We start from the raw sequence: 14545 nt of genomic DNA, 5'->3' as shown, positions 1-14545 counted from the left end.
CCCAGCCAGTTTTGAGAAGATCAAGCACCTCCCTACCCCTTTGGGAACCCCCCTACTTACCAGTGGCAACCCAATCCCTGCATTCCCAGCACTCCTGGGCACTGTTGCAATGCTAACTCTCCGCAGGGCTGACGATGGCTACACAAATAAGAGGTATTACTGGCTCTTATCAAGGAACCATTGGATTACTCACTGAGCACATAAAACACCATCTGTTTTTATACAGACTGTATTATAAAAAATAGGTGTTGATTCTTGGCTTGAAGTGACACACAAAGAACCAAATCACAAGTGCAGGCAAAAATCATTCTTTAAAGCATCATTAAGTTTTTAGCACCTGAGTGGGGCTAAAGCTGGTTACTCAGCTCCCAGCAAAATAGCAAAACTGAATGTGTCTAAATTCCCCCAATCCTCCTCACAGGAATTCCTATAATCAATTTAAATCACTCTCATCTATTTTTTTTTCATATTTCTTTGTTAAACTTTTTTTAACCCCAATGAGAGAACCACAAGTGAACAGTATTTCTTCACCACTGAGAGCCCGACTATGTCATCTTCTATGTGTGACTTAGAAGGTTGGTGGGATGTCTGAAAAGTAGATCCTCATGTTTGATTACATCAACCCATATTTGTGACAGAAAAGCACCAAGCCAAGCATGTAGCAGAGCACCAGCACATGACAAAGCAAAGGAAGACACACGTACGCAACACTTAAAAACTTGACATTTCACGTAATGCTGTACCTTAAAGTTAAAAGGACTTGGTAGCTTTTTATTTGTAGATTCATCTGTGAAGAGATCAAACATCAGAACAAGCTTACAGGAACACAGTTTTACCTCTACTTTCAGCTAAAGGTCTGACCTTTTGTAGTGTTTCTTTAATCAAAGAGTGTGTGAGAGCACTCTCAGAAAGCAGAAATGAGATCTCAGGAAAAAGCTTTCTAATTCATTAAATAAGTTCTTAATATCCACACGTTGCACATCCTCTGCAAGCATCAATTTCTGTCACTATCATCAAATATATTCTATTATCAAGGCAGTGTCCTGTTACAGGACTATATTTTACAGTCAGAACAGAATAGCCTGTGATTCAGAAGGCTCCTGCCAGGATTTTACTGGTGTGTGAGACTGCCCTTTTGGTTTTTAAAAAGACACATCCTATTTCTCAGAAGAATTTAATACTTCTCTGGCAAATCCACAAGTGCACAGCACCATGTGAAAACCTGACTGCTCTGCCACCTGCTTAGAGGGGGAAATTAGCCCCCTTTGCTCTTAAGGAGTCTGTAATTCGTGTTTAGAGAAGGGCAGGAAGCATCTGTAGAGAGCAGCCAAAGCTCAGCTACCTAGAAATAGCTCCTGCAAATGCTCCTGTGTGAACCAGCACCCAAATTTACTGCTCACAAGGAATAAGATTGTCACCAACACATGCAATGCACTTTTCTGAAAGCCAGAATGTTCCTGTGTACTTGCAGTGGTCCCACACAGACACTCCAAGATCCATCACAGTTTACAAGTCTAATTTCAGGGAGTTGTTTTTAATACCACCAACAAATTGCTATTTCCCCTTCATCTATGCTTCACCTAAAAGGGTCCCTCTGGCAGGTGCTAGAAAGGGTTTTTTCCAGTTACCTCTGTCTCCCAGGGAACTGAAGGATCTCTCGTTCTGGAGCAGGACCTGTTTCAGCTCCTCGAGTTCCGCGTGTTCTTTCGCGTACATGCGCTTCAGGTTTTCCACATGTTGGATCATTACTTCCACAGCCTTGCTGACCCGGCTCTCCTGACAGGGCAAGGGCAACAGCAGGGGGAAAAGGAAACAACTCAGAGCAAGTGCATCATGTTTAGAAATTTCCCTCCTTCAGCACCTGCTCTCATGTTGTATCACCATGAAGCAGCAGCCTCCCGTTTTTGTCCACCCTTTCAAAGTTTCACTACCACCCGTGTCCCAAAACATGCCCAGGTTTCATTTCTCCACTGATTAACTCTTATCCTAAAATAAATAATGAAGTCTTCAGTTTTCCAAGCTCTTACAACTCCTCCTCATCTCTTTCTCTGATCTGCAGTCTCAGCTGCCACCACGCATTTGCTGGTATTGCCAAGCTGTGTTTTCATGCTGCTCTGTGGCATTACTCACAATTACACCCAGCATTTGAGCAGGTCTTTGCACATTTCCATACATTTAGCTCATTAGCTGCCCTTTCCATAAGGCACAGAAAGATCATTAGAGCTTCAAGACTATTGTTGTCAAATTGCTTTCTTGTGCTTGCTATTATGTATATCCCACTGCTGTAAAAAGTCTTTTTTAAACTATTTTTGTTTGGTTTTTCTTTTAAATCAGGACCTTATTTCTTTTTGCACTATATATATTGCACTATATATATATACACATATGTATATATATTTCTTTTTATACTATATACACCAGATTCCCAAATCCAGTTCTGGAACCAGAAGCCCAGCAAACAGATGTGACCACCCCTTTACATCTAGAAGCTTTTAACTTAGTACAAAATACTTTTACACAGAAATGGTTACCTGATTAATAGCTCCCAACATCTCTGCTCTGCTGGCCACTCGGGCTGCATACTGGCTGAGGAACTGCAAGCTTTTCTGCAGCTTCTTAATGATCTCCTGTGCTTGGTTGTCTTCTTCACACAAAGGAACTAAAGCCTGAGAGGCACATTGGTAAGAAAATAGGTGTGAGTTATCGACAGAGAATGAAGGGTGAACCCAGCTGAGGGCTCTGAGGAGTTGTGTTTGGGTCTACACAGCCACAAGATCAGCATCCAACATCTTCAACCAGTGTAACTTGGATACAGAACTTCAGTGGGCAGAGACCTCTGCTTATCTAGCACAAAACCAGCTGAAGACAGGCGTTCAGGTCAGATGTTTGTGCTACAGAAAAATTCCCTGTTGCCTGAGCACACAAACCACTCAGATGAAAGTTACCCCTCAATCTCTCATATTTCCACTGCGCTGCTCAAGAACTTCATCCAGATTAGTTTATAATGTATCACACACCCCCTTAAAAGAGCTGTTTCAAGAGAAGCACTTTCATAGCTATTCACCCCATCCACCCTACCAGTACTAACCTCCAACATCTTTACAGCATTTGTGATCTCCTTTTTCAAGTTTTCTTCAGCCAAGTCTCGTGACCTTTCTTCAAGCTTCACTCTCTTGTCCAAGGTAAACAAGTCACATTTAAAACCTAAAGACAACCTCAGAAATTCAGCCTGTTGGGGGAAAGGAGATTTCAGAATAATCCAAGTGATGCAGAAGCTTTTTAAGTAGACTTGGACACTGACATGACATTTGGGACTATACCCCAAGAACGAAGTTATAGAAAAGGTACAGAAGGGTAAGTGAACATGGCCTGCTTCCCCAAAGCAAGCCTTCCCATCTGTAGTGATGGGGGGAACATTCTGCAGCCAGAATAGGTGACATCCTGGCAGTACAGAGTATGCCATCTGTGCCTTTTGACATAACTCTCTAAAATCAGCACATTCTGCTTGGGAGGTGGTCACAGCTACGCTCCTTTAAGCTTGCAAACAAATGTTACAATGGTGACTATGTTCAGTTTTACAGATTTCCACCTTTTTCCCATCCCTTGCAAAATTTCCATTAGGCTTGAAAAGGCAGATTTCAGAAGGTAACATGTAGAAATATATCCAATTTAAGCTGCTCAGCATCATTCTTTTACTTAGGACAAGATATTAATCATGGTTTCTCTACCAGATCTTTCTGTTGTACACAATACTTAAGGATACAAGCAGTTGAGACTTACCTCCACTTCCTTCTCACTAGGGGATTCACTGTAGGATAAGAAGAAGAATCATGTAACACACTGCAGCTTTAAATTCATACCTGCAGCTGATCACTCAAAGTCAAAACACTTACGGCTCGTTTTGCTTTGTCTTATCTCCTTTAATGCCACCTGCAGTGGGTGAACTCCCTGACAAGAGACAAAAAAACCAAAAATCTTTCAGATAAAACTGAAAAAACAGCCTCCCCAAAACAACCTGTGAAAGTCTTTTAAGCTTCAACAGAAGCCACTGTGGAAGATTTCCAGTGTTCAGCTCTTGCCAATAAAAGCAACTCTGCCACTTGTACAAAGCCCCAGAAGTTACTTGTTTAGGTGGCTTCAACTGGCATCTTATTAGCACAGAAATGGTTAATTAAATGTTTTGGCTTCAGGATGTTACATGACATCAGTAGCTTTTAGTGAGCTCCAAAGGCAGGAGGTGAGGGGACTAAAAGAGCGGAGATGTCTAAGTAAAAACAACATCCTGCTTGTCTATATTGCACCTAGCATAGAGATGCTGCCTTACAAATCTTTGGGGAGAACAGGTGTGCCAGAACTGTTTTTCAAACATCCCAACTCCTTTGCAGCTCCTAAGAATTTTTCCCTGCTGTCTAGAGGAACGCAGAGCTGGTTAGATCAGTATCTGTAGCAATCAGATTTTGCATGACACCACTGTCCTTCTCTGCATTGCTAATCCATTTTGGTCTCTAACTGCAGCTACTACTCCTTAAAACAAAACCCTCTTGTAATATTCAGTGTGGGACAGGCAGCTTTCTGCCCCTCTCTATTTGTATTAAGTCAGGTGACCAAGACTTGCACTCCAGTGAGTGATGTGAACGTGTTCAGCGAGAACCTCTTACCTTTCCTGCTGGGAACCACAGCTGGTGCTTCCTCACCCCACTCTTTGTTATTTTTCTGTTCCTGGTCCCCCTCCTAAAGGCACAGCAGAATAATTACAGCAAGGGAGCAGCCACAACACCTCTGGAGGAGGCCTGTCCCCTCCTTTGTCACTGCTCAGCCAGGCCAGTTTGGTGTCTCACTGTCACCAGGACTCTTACCGGGTCTTGCTTTAAAACACTTTGAAGTGCAGGTTTGTGTTCCTCCATCACTGGGCAGAATTCCTGCTTGATGGGTCCTGTGGAAAAACATTGCCAAAAATCAAATATAATGATAAAGAAACCCCACCAAGCTTCCAACATCCACCATATGAGCCATGGGCCAACAGGGCTAAAAAGAAACCACAGCAAACATCACGAGAGGCCACTAAGGAGGAGAGACAGCAGCAAAAAAACACTATAAAGACATACAGAAAGAAGTGTGATAATTTTGTTTGGCTTGGAAAAAATCCCAATAAGTAGTGTTATATGTCTAGAGCTAAGAATATTACTCCTGGTTGTACTTGCTGTAATTGAAGTTGCAAGAGTTATAATAGTATTTCCTTGGATAAATTGATTTTATTATATTGAGGGTTTGTTATTTGTTTGTTATTGTTTATTATTTGTTGGGGGGTGTTGTTTGGTTTGCTCTTTAAAGAGACAGATTATAGTTACTTTTTATTTTGAATTCTATAGGCACAGAAATATTTTTTCAAAAGTTCCATGCACAAAGCAACAGGACAAATTACAAGTATCTGTAATTCTCTTCTTTCACATTTTGGAATATCAGATGATATTAAGAAATAGACTCTGATTCAGCTGCTATTGCTGAGGAACTGGAGCACAACCAGGTCATGAAATGCACAATTTGCATACAGTTGTGGTATTCCAGGTGCCCATAAACTCTGAACCTGCTCTGCCTTTGTACCCAAAATGTGAACCAGCAGGGTGCTGACAGAGCCAACAAAATAACTCTTTTTCCCAGAAGCTGAGTGATAACAAACTGGTAAATTCAGTTGATGATGCCAGTTCAAAAGCAACACAAACTTTCAAGTGCCACAATTTAGAAAAGCTTTAAAGCAGGCAAAAAATAACCTTGACAGTTACTAGAGATATTTAAAAACAAAAGTATTTAGGAAACTGAAGAAAGTCAGAGTCACACTAAATTTCTTGTGCAGAAATTTCTGGTAGCTCTATTTCTGGTAGCTTTAAGAATATCTAGAATTTTTTTTTCTTTTCTGTTTATGTAGTCACACACAGAGACAGATCTGAGCTGAAGAAATGGCACAGGGAAAAACAAACAAAAAAAGAAAAATACAAACAAACAAAACAACAAACAAACAAACAAAAAAACAAAAACAACACTCCAGCTTCAGGGGGATGAACATGAACTAACACCTCTGCTCAGTATTCTGTCCCTACTAGTTTCTGCAGCAGCCAAGCCCTCTAGAAGACATAGTATGGTACTAGCAAAGCCCACAAGTGGAGATTCCTCAATACTAACAGTAGAAACACTTTATTTTCAGGTATGTACAACACTTAAATTGATTCTCACACTTTAAAGCTGCTGGGACTCTTTCTGATCTGTTCTGCATATCTGTTTCCTCCCTGCCAAAGACACCTGGGCCACATATGAAGATTAACAGTAGAGGCAAATTAGTAGAAAGAAAACACTTTTAAGTGAGGGGACTGAATTACAGTTCAGGAAGATAACACAAAGAATGAAACAAAACCAAACAGGAAGCCATAAAGTCTTACATTTAGGTAAAGACTAAAAAATGGTTACAAACAAGCACACACAGGTATTTTGTGCTGCTTATTCAGATCAGCTTTTATAAAAATAACTTACATACACTGTGTACACCTACTCAAGTTTGGGTTTGCTTTTATAGCTTTTAAGTGGAAGAAGCACCACCAGATGTGGTAAGAATAATTCTTCTGTGTGTCTGTGGCTATAGCAAAAGACAGAATCATACACAAAGGCCTCTATCCTCATCTCTCCTCTTGATCCAGCCCAGCTTCTTGCACACTGAGCAACAGTTTTGTAAGAGAGGAAAAAGTGTTATTTGCTCTAATGGTGGAACTAAACTCTCTAAAAACCATGAAAACACTCTCTCCCCTCCCAAAATTACCTGGGGTTTAGTACCAGTGCAATGCTTTGCCAGCTAAGCAACCATCAAGATTTCACTAAGCTGTTTCATGTTTCCTTGCAGTGCTGCAGCCCACCAGCCTCCTGTAAACACGTGAAGCCTCATTCCCACTCAGAGCTTCAGGGAGGGCTGAGAGGCACTTGCAGGTGACAATATTTGCAAAAAACCCAGAAATTCACAAGTTGTTGTTCTTACTCAACTTCCTCACTTCAAAAGGTGTGCTGGAAGCAAACCACTGGGTGAGTGCCAGCAGTTACTGTACCTGACACAGGACCAGCTGGATCCTCATCACTGTTTCTCTCCGTTGCCGCGGGAGTTGGCACATCGTCCTCTCCCTCACGTAAGCCCTGGGGTGATTTTTCCTCCATGACAAGGCAGCCTGCGGCACCAGGCAGAAGACACAGCCCTTACATCTCAGTAAATGCACAGACTTCAGCATATCCAAGACTTCCAGTGCAAAGCTTTGCCCCTCTGAGCCCCAGGTCAAGGACTCACCCGTCACCGGTGCCGTGCTTTCCACCGGGGACGCAAGAACGGCTCGGGCTGAAGTGAGGTGGTCACTGCCAAAGCAAAACTCTTTCAGATACTCATGCACATTATACAATCTCCATAAAGGCTTTTAAATTTTGCACAGGACCTGACCTGGATGGGATCAGACTGGCTGGTAGCGTTGCCTCTGCACAGTCAAGCTTCAGGGAGAGAGAGAGAAGAGTTAGTGTCAGGGAGAGGGTTGCCATGCCAGTATCAAATTTCTGTGTCAAAGCTTCAATAATTGCCCCAGCTGGGTCTAAATTATTTCAGCAGTGAAGAACTAGATGGGAAATGCCCACAGATCCACCCTCTGTTCTAAAGCCACCCATAGATACAGTGAGTAGTGTAGCACATTATCATTACTAGGAGTGATCACTACATTTCTTCAGAACTCTTATCTCAGGAATATCGTACTTAGAGATTGTATTTTGGTTCCTGACTTCATGGTTTGCTTCTTATGCACATTTTCAAATGTCCAAGGCACATGTTACTGCACCACTGTTCCACCCTAGTGTTGTGTATCAAGAGATATCAATTTTGAAGGTTTTGACCTCAAACCCTACAAAGTGAGGTGCACAGAGCTTCACTTGGTTATGGGTACCAGACTCTTAGGTAAATAAAAGTTTTAATAGTAACAGCATGACCAAGTTCAGAACACAGAAAACTTGCATGTTGTGTTGTACATTTTAGTGTCTCTCTTTAAATGACTCCAGTTTTACAATATTAAATACATAAAAGTTATCCAGCCCCTTCAGAGGGCCCTGGGCCTCCTCCTCGGTGTGCAAACAGCAAAAAGCAGTTAAATGTGGGTACATAGTTTTTCCTCATGTTCCTTTAAGCTGCTCCCGTGTGGTTCTGGACTCGAGTCTTATCACATCACAGACAAAACCAATATCCTGTTTGGTCTTTTAATGCATCAAGGGAGGAACTGTAGGGGTACTATCCCTCTTCTTCATTTTATCCTGGATAATTCCAGCTTGTTAAAAACTCCACATTGTTAAAATAATTTGTCTTACAGATGAAAATACAGGGTGAAACTGAGGTTTAAAGGTTTGAGCTGGTAATGAGTTGTGATGAACTGCACCCACTGTTGAAGAGGAGTGCTGAATACACTTAAAAAAAAAATAAATAAAACAAACAACCCAAAACCTCTCTCCAAGCAGAGAAGATGTGAGGCCAGGCTAGTCCCCTGTATAGCAAGTCCAAGAGCACTGTTGAATTGTGTGTGGGGAGCCAACAGAAAAACCATGTTTTGGTATCATTCCTCCCCCCTAAGACATCCTAATAGGGCCCAGGAAACCCAGCAAAGTAGAACAGGAGGAGTCCAAGGTCCCTGGTCACTTCTGAGAGCAACCAACTACTCCCAGCATCAGTAAGTGCCTTCTCTCCCCTCCTCACTCCCCCACTACCAAGCCTTGCTCCAGTCAGATGGATGCTTCCTCTAATGCAAATTCAGGCTATTTTTATTATTATTTGAATGCTCTCTCAAGCTGAGGGAAGTACAGCACTGCACTTGCTTTGCTGAGGCTGTTAGGTCTGCAGCAGAGCCAGGGAAGGAGGAGGTGGAAAAGAAAACAATAGAAATCTAAAGGGTTTTTAAAACTTATACACAGCACCCAAACAAACAAAGCCCCTTGCATGACCTGGAAGTGACTAAAGCAATTCATTACTCTACATGCCCTCTCCCTCGCCAGTTAATCACATGGTCAGTGGTTTCTGTTTGCAAGGGAAGAAAATCCTCAATTCAGTTTTTAAAAATACTATCAGGATTGTGTATTCCCATGGATTACACTTAAAGAAAAAAAACACCAACAAGAAAAGCCCACATTTTAGATTTTCCAACAAAATCTGTTGGCCCAGGGCATTAGAGAATGGTTCTTCCTACTCATAAAAAGACTGTGTCAGAGAAGATCCTGCAGTGCATTCCTAATCACTTCCCCCCCCTTCCATTCCTTCAATTAACATAGTGATCCAAGGATTCTCTGTAACAGCAGACAAATTCTGGCCACAGTCTTTTATAACCCCTTCCAAACAATTATTAAAATTTGGAAGACCTGGTTTTCAGACTGTGATACAACTTCCACATTTATAAATCAAAACAAGTATAAAAAGCCCAAGCCCAAGTGCTCCTTTATTAAATAGCCCTCAACCTCCTATGATGACAATGCTTCTACATAAATAATTTGAGTTACTTACATGCTGAAAGACTTGATCTGCTCAAATACATCTGCAATGGCAGTGTAATAAAACTCCAAAGAAAACTAGGGAGACTTTTCCTATTAAACAAGGATATAAAAACTTTGCTGCATGCCAGTTTTTAGAACAGATACTGAGCAGAGCCCATTTGCCTTCTTTTTGGGACAAGCTTTAACCTTTTTAATTTTCCTCCTTTAGAATATTTGCACAGAAAGCTTGTATTAAAAAATGATACCAAGAATGGAAAAGTGACATTTCTGAGCCCGGCTGGAACTACAGAAAGCTCCAGAGCAACGAAGCACAGGTGTTTTAAACACCTTTGCAAGGCTGTGGCTTTCCAGAAGGACTGGCTAAAGCAAGAACTCTTGAGACTATCTATCTCCTCTTTAAGGTGACTTAAGCAGTAGCAGCATAAGCTGGGAGTTCTTCACCTGCTCTACCCCAAGCAAGCAGTGTGCTGAAACCACAGGCAGTGTCCACTCTTACTTTCTACCCTCACTGCACTTTCTGCTTTGATTTGCTGCTACAACTGGACCAAAGGCTGTTATTTAAGGTTATTTAGGTTATAAAGGTTATTCAATCCCACAGGTCATCAGAAACCACCGATCAGTATTCTTCCATCATCATCACCATCACTCTTTGCAAAGCTCTTGTGGCAGAGCTGAGGTCTGGATTTCAACAGTGAACATTGTGGCACAACTGGGTGTGCTGAGTTGCAGCTCATCTTGCTGTTGCCACAAGAAAACTGACTGACAGCTCAAGCTGTAGAGGCAGAATTTGAGCCAGCACCGAAGGCATAGCTGAGTACATCAGCTGAAGGAAAGCTTTCATACAGCAAAGATGGTATTTCTCTGCTGTTACATGGTGGCCGTGGGAGAAAGTGCAAAGAAAGGCATCATTTCCCAACTAAAGCACCCTGTGGCTCCTTGCAGGTGGATAAAAAGAGAGAAAGCACTCAGGCTTCCCTGGCATAACCAAGTATTACTGCAAAACCAGCACTGTCTCAAGCCCTGAAACCACATTTAAAATACTCCTAAGCTAAAAGAACGACCCAGTTGCACGTAAACATCAAGGCATTCAGATTTATAACCATGGTATTCCAGAAGTGTGCCCAAAAAGAAGGGAATACCCCACACAGCACCTTGCTGGCTGATGCCAGCTCCATTCACCTTGCAGCAGTGCTGATTTACAGCTGATCAACCTAGACCTGGGCCTGAGTAAGGCACTGAAATGCCTGAACCTGTTCAAAACCACATCCAGGGCGTCAGAGACAGCACTTACCTCAGTAAGTGAAGAGTCCATCATTGTAATGGAAACAGGAAGGTCTGCATCAGTGTAGTCACCAGCAGAGCATATTTTCCACCTGGCAACACACACTTTATTTGCATCTTGCCCAAACAACAGTGAGATGTGTTGCCCATTTTCCTTAAGCACATAACAACTGAAGGCACCACTATCTGTACCGTCAGTCAGCTGATCTCTCAGAGAAAGACAAATTCATCACCAACATCAATCCCTCCTCCCCCGAACAGCAAGAACCACCACCAGCTCTTTTCCCAGCCTCCTCCACACTGCAAAATTCTACAGAAAACCAGTGGCAAAAGCTTCAAGAGCTGCTGAGTCTTTTGCTGCAGACTGCCTGCCTCTGCACCTTCAGGAACATCCTTATCTTCTAAAATATTCACTGCAATTCCTTTCAGCTTTCATAATCTTAAGCAGTTCAACACCTATTTTAAAGATCTAAGGAGGCATCTTGGTAAGCAAAGACCACAGAATTCCTGCTCTAAACTCTGCAAATAAACAAAAAAGTGACTCCTTCAAAGGCACCTAATGGAAGCACCAATTGTGAGCTACACATAGAAAATAGACCAGAATGCCTTAATTGTGCCTCAGTTCTCCAGCATTAAATGGAAACACCATCACCATATTTGACTGACTGCCAACATTTCCAGAAAAGAGTTTTCATATTTGTGGATAGAAGCCAAGTGTTACCCCATGTCACCATTTGCTGATCACTGGGTGTCCAGTATTTCCCATAAGGGAGGCCCTGCTGTTGAATCCAGCACATCCCATGGACTCCTCCACCTTTCCCCCCCAAAGAGGTTATTCTGCCATCTTACCTGCAGGCCTCTGATGTCACATCTGACGTGGACACATGTCCCAGGTCACCCCTTCCAAAGGTGCAGCTGCCAGAGTTTTGCCTGCAAGGCCAGTCCCAGCTGTGCCCAGGGGAGTTATTTGGGCAGGAGGTTTCCAAGCTCAGAGCATCTAAAGACAGACAAGAGCAAAGAGAGGTGGTTGTTGGCAAAGTTAGATTTAGTTGTGTGTCAGTTTTTGGCTAAGTCTAAAATAACCAAGAAGCAGAACAACAAAAGAGAGATTTATAATAAGGTGACTTCCATCTTGGTATGACGGTGTTACGTGTTTTGTAGATGGAGAGTCTGCAGCACCTGGGAATGGGCACTTTCCACCAGTCAGGTTCTAGAAACTTCCACACTGGAAAGCTTTGTGGTAGTGAATTGGTTTGTGTGGCAGAGAGGACCAGGGAATAAATGATTTTTTTTAATATATCAATACTTGATGGGTGCAAGCTGAGAAAACCTGCCTTATTTGCTGGATCAGGATATTATAGGAAGCTGCAAGAAAACTCCCAGCTGGCTCACTGGAACAGCCCTTTCAGAGCAGCAGAATGTTCTTATAAGGAGCACTTGTAGTAAAGCAAGATCTCTTCCATTTCCCTCAGTACAGTCTAGAATTAAATTTGAGCATTTATAGGCTATTAGTCTGTTGTTATTATACCTATTTAGGTTAGTTATATGAAAGAAGTTCCTCCTGTGAGGGTTCTGAGGCCCTGGCACAGGTTACCCAGAGAAGCTGTGGCTGCCCCATCCCTGGAAGTGTCCAAGGCCAGGTTGGATGGGGCTCTGAGCAACCTGGGCTAGTGGAAGGTGTCCCTGCCCATGGCAGGGGATTAGAACAGGATGATCTTTATGGTCCTTTCCAACCCAAGCCATTCTATTTTCTATAATTCTATGATTTTATTCTCAGTAGTTGTGTTACCTGTTGAAGTTTTTAAACAGCACTGGCCTCAGCTCAGCAGCAAAGGAACAGGACATCACTTGCTGTCTCAATGGGAATAGGGAGAACATGGCTCAAGCCCTCTTGCTCTATATTGGCAAGCATCTTGTCAGGAATATACTTGGATGTATGATTTATACTGAGAGTTCCTTACGCTTTTGGGGACTCCTGTCAGACTGACAGCCAGCCAGCCACCTTTTCAAGCACTACAAACATGGTTCAGCCTCCTGGATCACACACAGGAATAAGTTAAAACTCACAATAGATTTTCCACACTTTACCAGCATATTTATCACTAATGATACTGTTCTATCAACTCTGCCTGTACTTCAGGAGAGAGATAGAAAAATGGCCAGTACCACCAGGTCTTACCTAGCAGAGGGGAACTGTGCCAGGACAAAAGATCTGAGGGTCCTTCATTCCACAGCCTTTTAGAGCAATAGAACTGCTAATTGAAAAATAAAAAGTGCTGCTGTTCAACCATACTGAATTTATTAAAGCCATCAACTTCCCCCCCCACCATCTGCGTAATGTAATACCAACAACTACAAATTCATCATCTGTTGCCTTTTTTTGCCTAGAAAAGTTCATATCCTCAACAGGCACAACAGGTACAGGAAGAGGGAGAATAATCCAACTTCCCACTTGCAAGAAATATGTATGGAATATACATTTGTATACATTTAAACACATGCATGCATATGTACACATATATGGATCTCAAATTATTTTTATGGAATGTTTAACTCAGTGAAGTTTCTGGCAAACGAAGTTATTTATTTCCCTCAGGTCATGAAGAAAAAAGTCCAAACACTTGGTCATAGAAAGGACACTTACCTTCCCTTTTATAGGTTCAGCTGAGGTGGGCAGCAGACCATAGGCAGATTCTAACTCTGCACAGCACTGTTGCAGGAGAGAAATAGTTTAAGGCAGGCAGATGCAGAAGGAAAAAAAAAAAAAAAAAAAAGGAGAAGAGAGCACTGCTACTGATTCTGAGCAAAAAGCAACTTTATCTTTCAAGCTGAACTATTTTCAGCTATCAGTTACAAAACTGCAACTGCAAAACTCTGCAGTTGTTTCTCCCTTGCTACTTTCAGCCTTTCATTCTGCAGACCTTCGTACACAAATATAAGTTTTATTCACAGGCAGCTGGCCCACAGTTTTGATCCCGCTTCTCTGATGCTCCTGTTACAGCCTAGGAGCCACTTCAGGATCTTCTGTTTGCCATTATAAATACCTTGTTATTCTGTGTTAAATCCAGACTGCTCAGACCCTGAGCTGTAGCATTCCTTACTAAAGTCTTTCCACAATGTCTCCCCCTCCACCCCCTTCCAAAGTTGAAGCAAGTAATTTTATTCAAAGCAAAGCACTCCAGAGTTATGTAATTTCCAACGTATTTCCACAGAGGGCCACAAAGGTAATAACTGTTTCGCTGCCTCTCCCAGTGCCCTGGATATTGAAAAAAAAGATCTTACAGGACAAGATTTTAAACATTTGTTTTCAAGTCTGTCTGCAGAAGGGAGGACTGATTTTGGGGGGGAAAAAAAATAAAAATCACACCAACTCGTCGGTGAAGAACACAACTATTTGATGTGATCACCAACAATTGTTCACCAACACCACACCTGTAAGTCCCAACCCATTTTGCCCAGAAGGCTGAATAAGGAAAATAGCAACGTGCAGATTGGTACATGCAATTTACTGCATCCACGTGCTACAAAAGGAGAAACCTGATGCTGCCAGATTATTTGCAGCTCATCCCAGCTGTGGTTGTCCTTCCACCAGAGCACCTCCTGGGCAAACCTGCCTCTCCTTCTCCCACCAAACAAGGTCATACCTGACACACCAACTCGCAGAGTCTCCTCTGAAGCAGTTCCCATCTTAGTGCATTAGCAGTTGCTATGAGGAGACATTTAC

At 42.3% G+C, this 14545-nt stretch overlaps 1 protein-coding gene across 1 annotated transcript in view; it reads right to left on the bottom strand.

Moving 5' to 3' along the window:
* The window catches only part of IRAG2 (inositol 1,4,5-triphosphate receptor associated 2), a 37152-nt gene that overhangs the window by 2605 nt on the left and 20002 nt on the right, over window positions 1-14545 (bottom strand). The window contains exons 19-35 of the mRNA XM_064654154.1: window positions 14466-14527; window positions 13466-13531; window positions 13021-13076; window positions 11671-11877; window positions 10832-10913; window positions 7466-7512; window positions 7319-7383; window positions 7086-7202; window positions 4857-4933; window positions 4659-4731; window positions 3894-3948; window positions 3781-3808; window positions 3089-3229; window positions 2532-2666; window positions 1629-1776; window positions 744-787; window positions 61-138 (exon numbers count right to left, since the gene is read on the bottom strand). Coding sequence (XP_064510224.1) covers window positions 61-138; window positions 744-787; window positions 1629-1776; window positions 2532-2666; window positions 3089-3229; window positions 3781-3808; window positions 3894-3948; window positions 4659-4731; window positions 4857-4933; window positions 7086-7202; window positions 7319-7383; window positions 7466-7512; window positions 10832-10913; window positions 11671-11877; window positions 13021-13076; window positions 13466-13531; window positions 14466-14527 — 1481 coding nt within the window. The remainder of the gene's footprint in view (window positions 1-60; window positions 139-743; window positions 788-1628; window positions 1777-2531; window positions 2667-3088; window positions 3230-3780; window positions 3809-3893; window positions 3949-4658; window positions 4732-4856; window positions 4934-7085; window positions 7203-7318; window positions 7384-7465; window positions 7513-10831; window positions 10914-11670; window positions 11878-13020; window positions 13077-13465; window positions 13532-14465; window positions 14528-14545) is intronic.

Source organism: Pseudopipra pipra, chromosome 5 (genome assembly GCF_036250125.1).
Source record: "Pseudopipra pipra isolate bDixPip1 chromosome 5, bDixPip1.hap1, whole genome shotgun sequence".
Taxonomy (NCBI): domain Eukaryota; kingdom Metazoa; phylum Chordata; class Aves; order Passeriformes; family Pipridae; genus Pseudopipra; species Pseudopipra pipra.
This window is presented reverse-complemented; position numbering and strand designations above follow the sequence as displayed.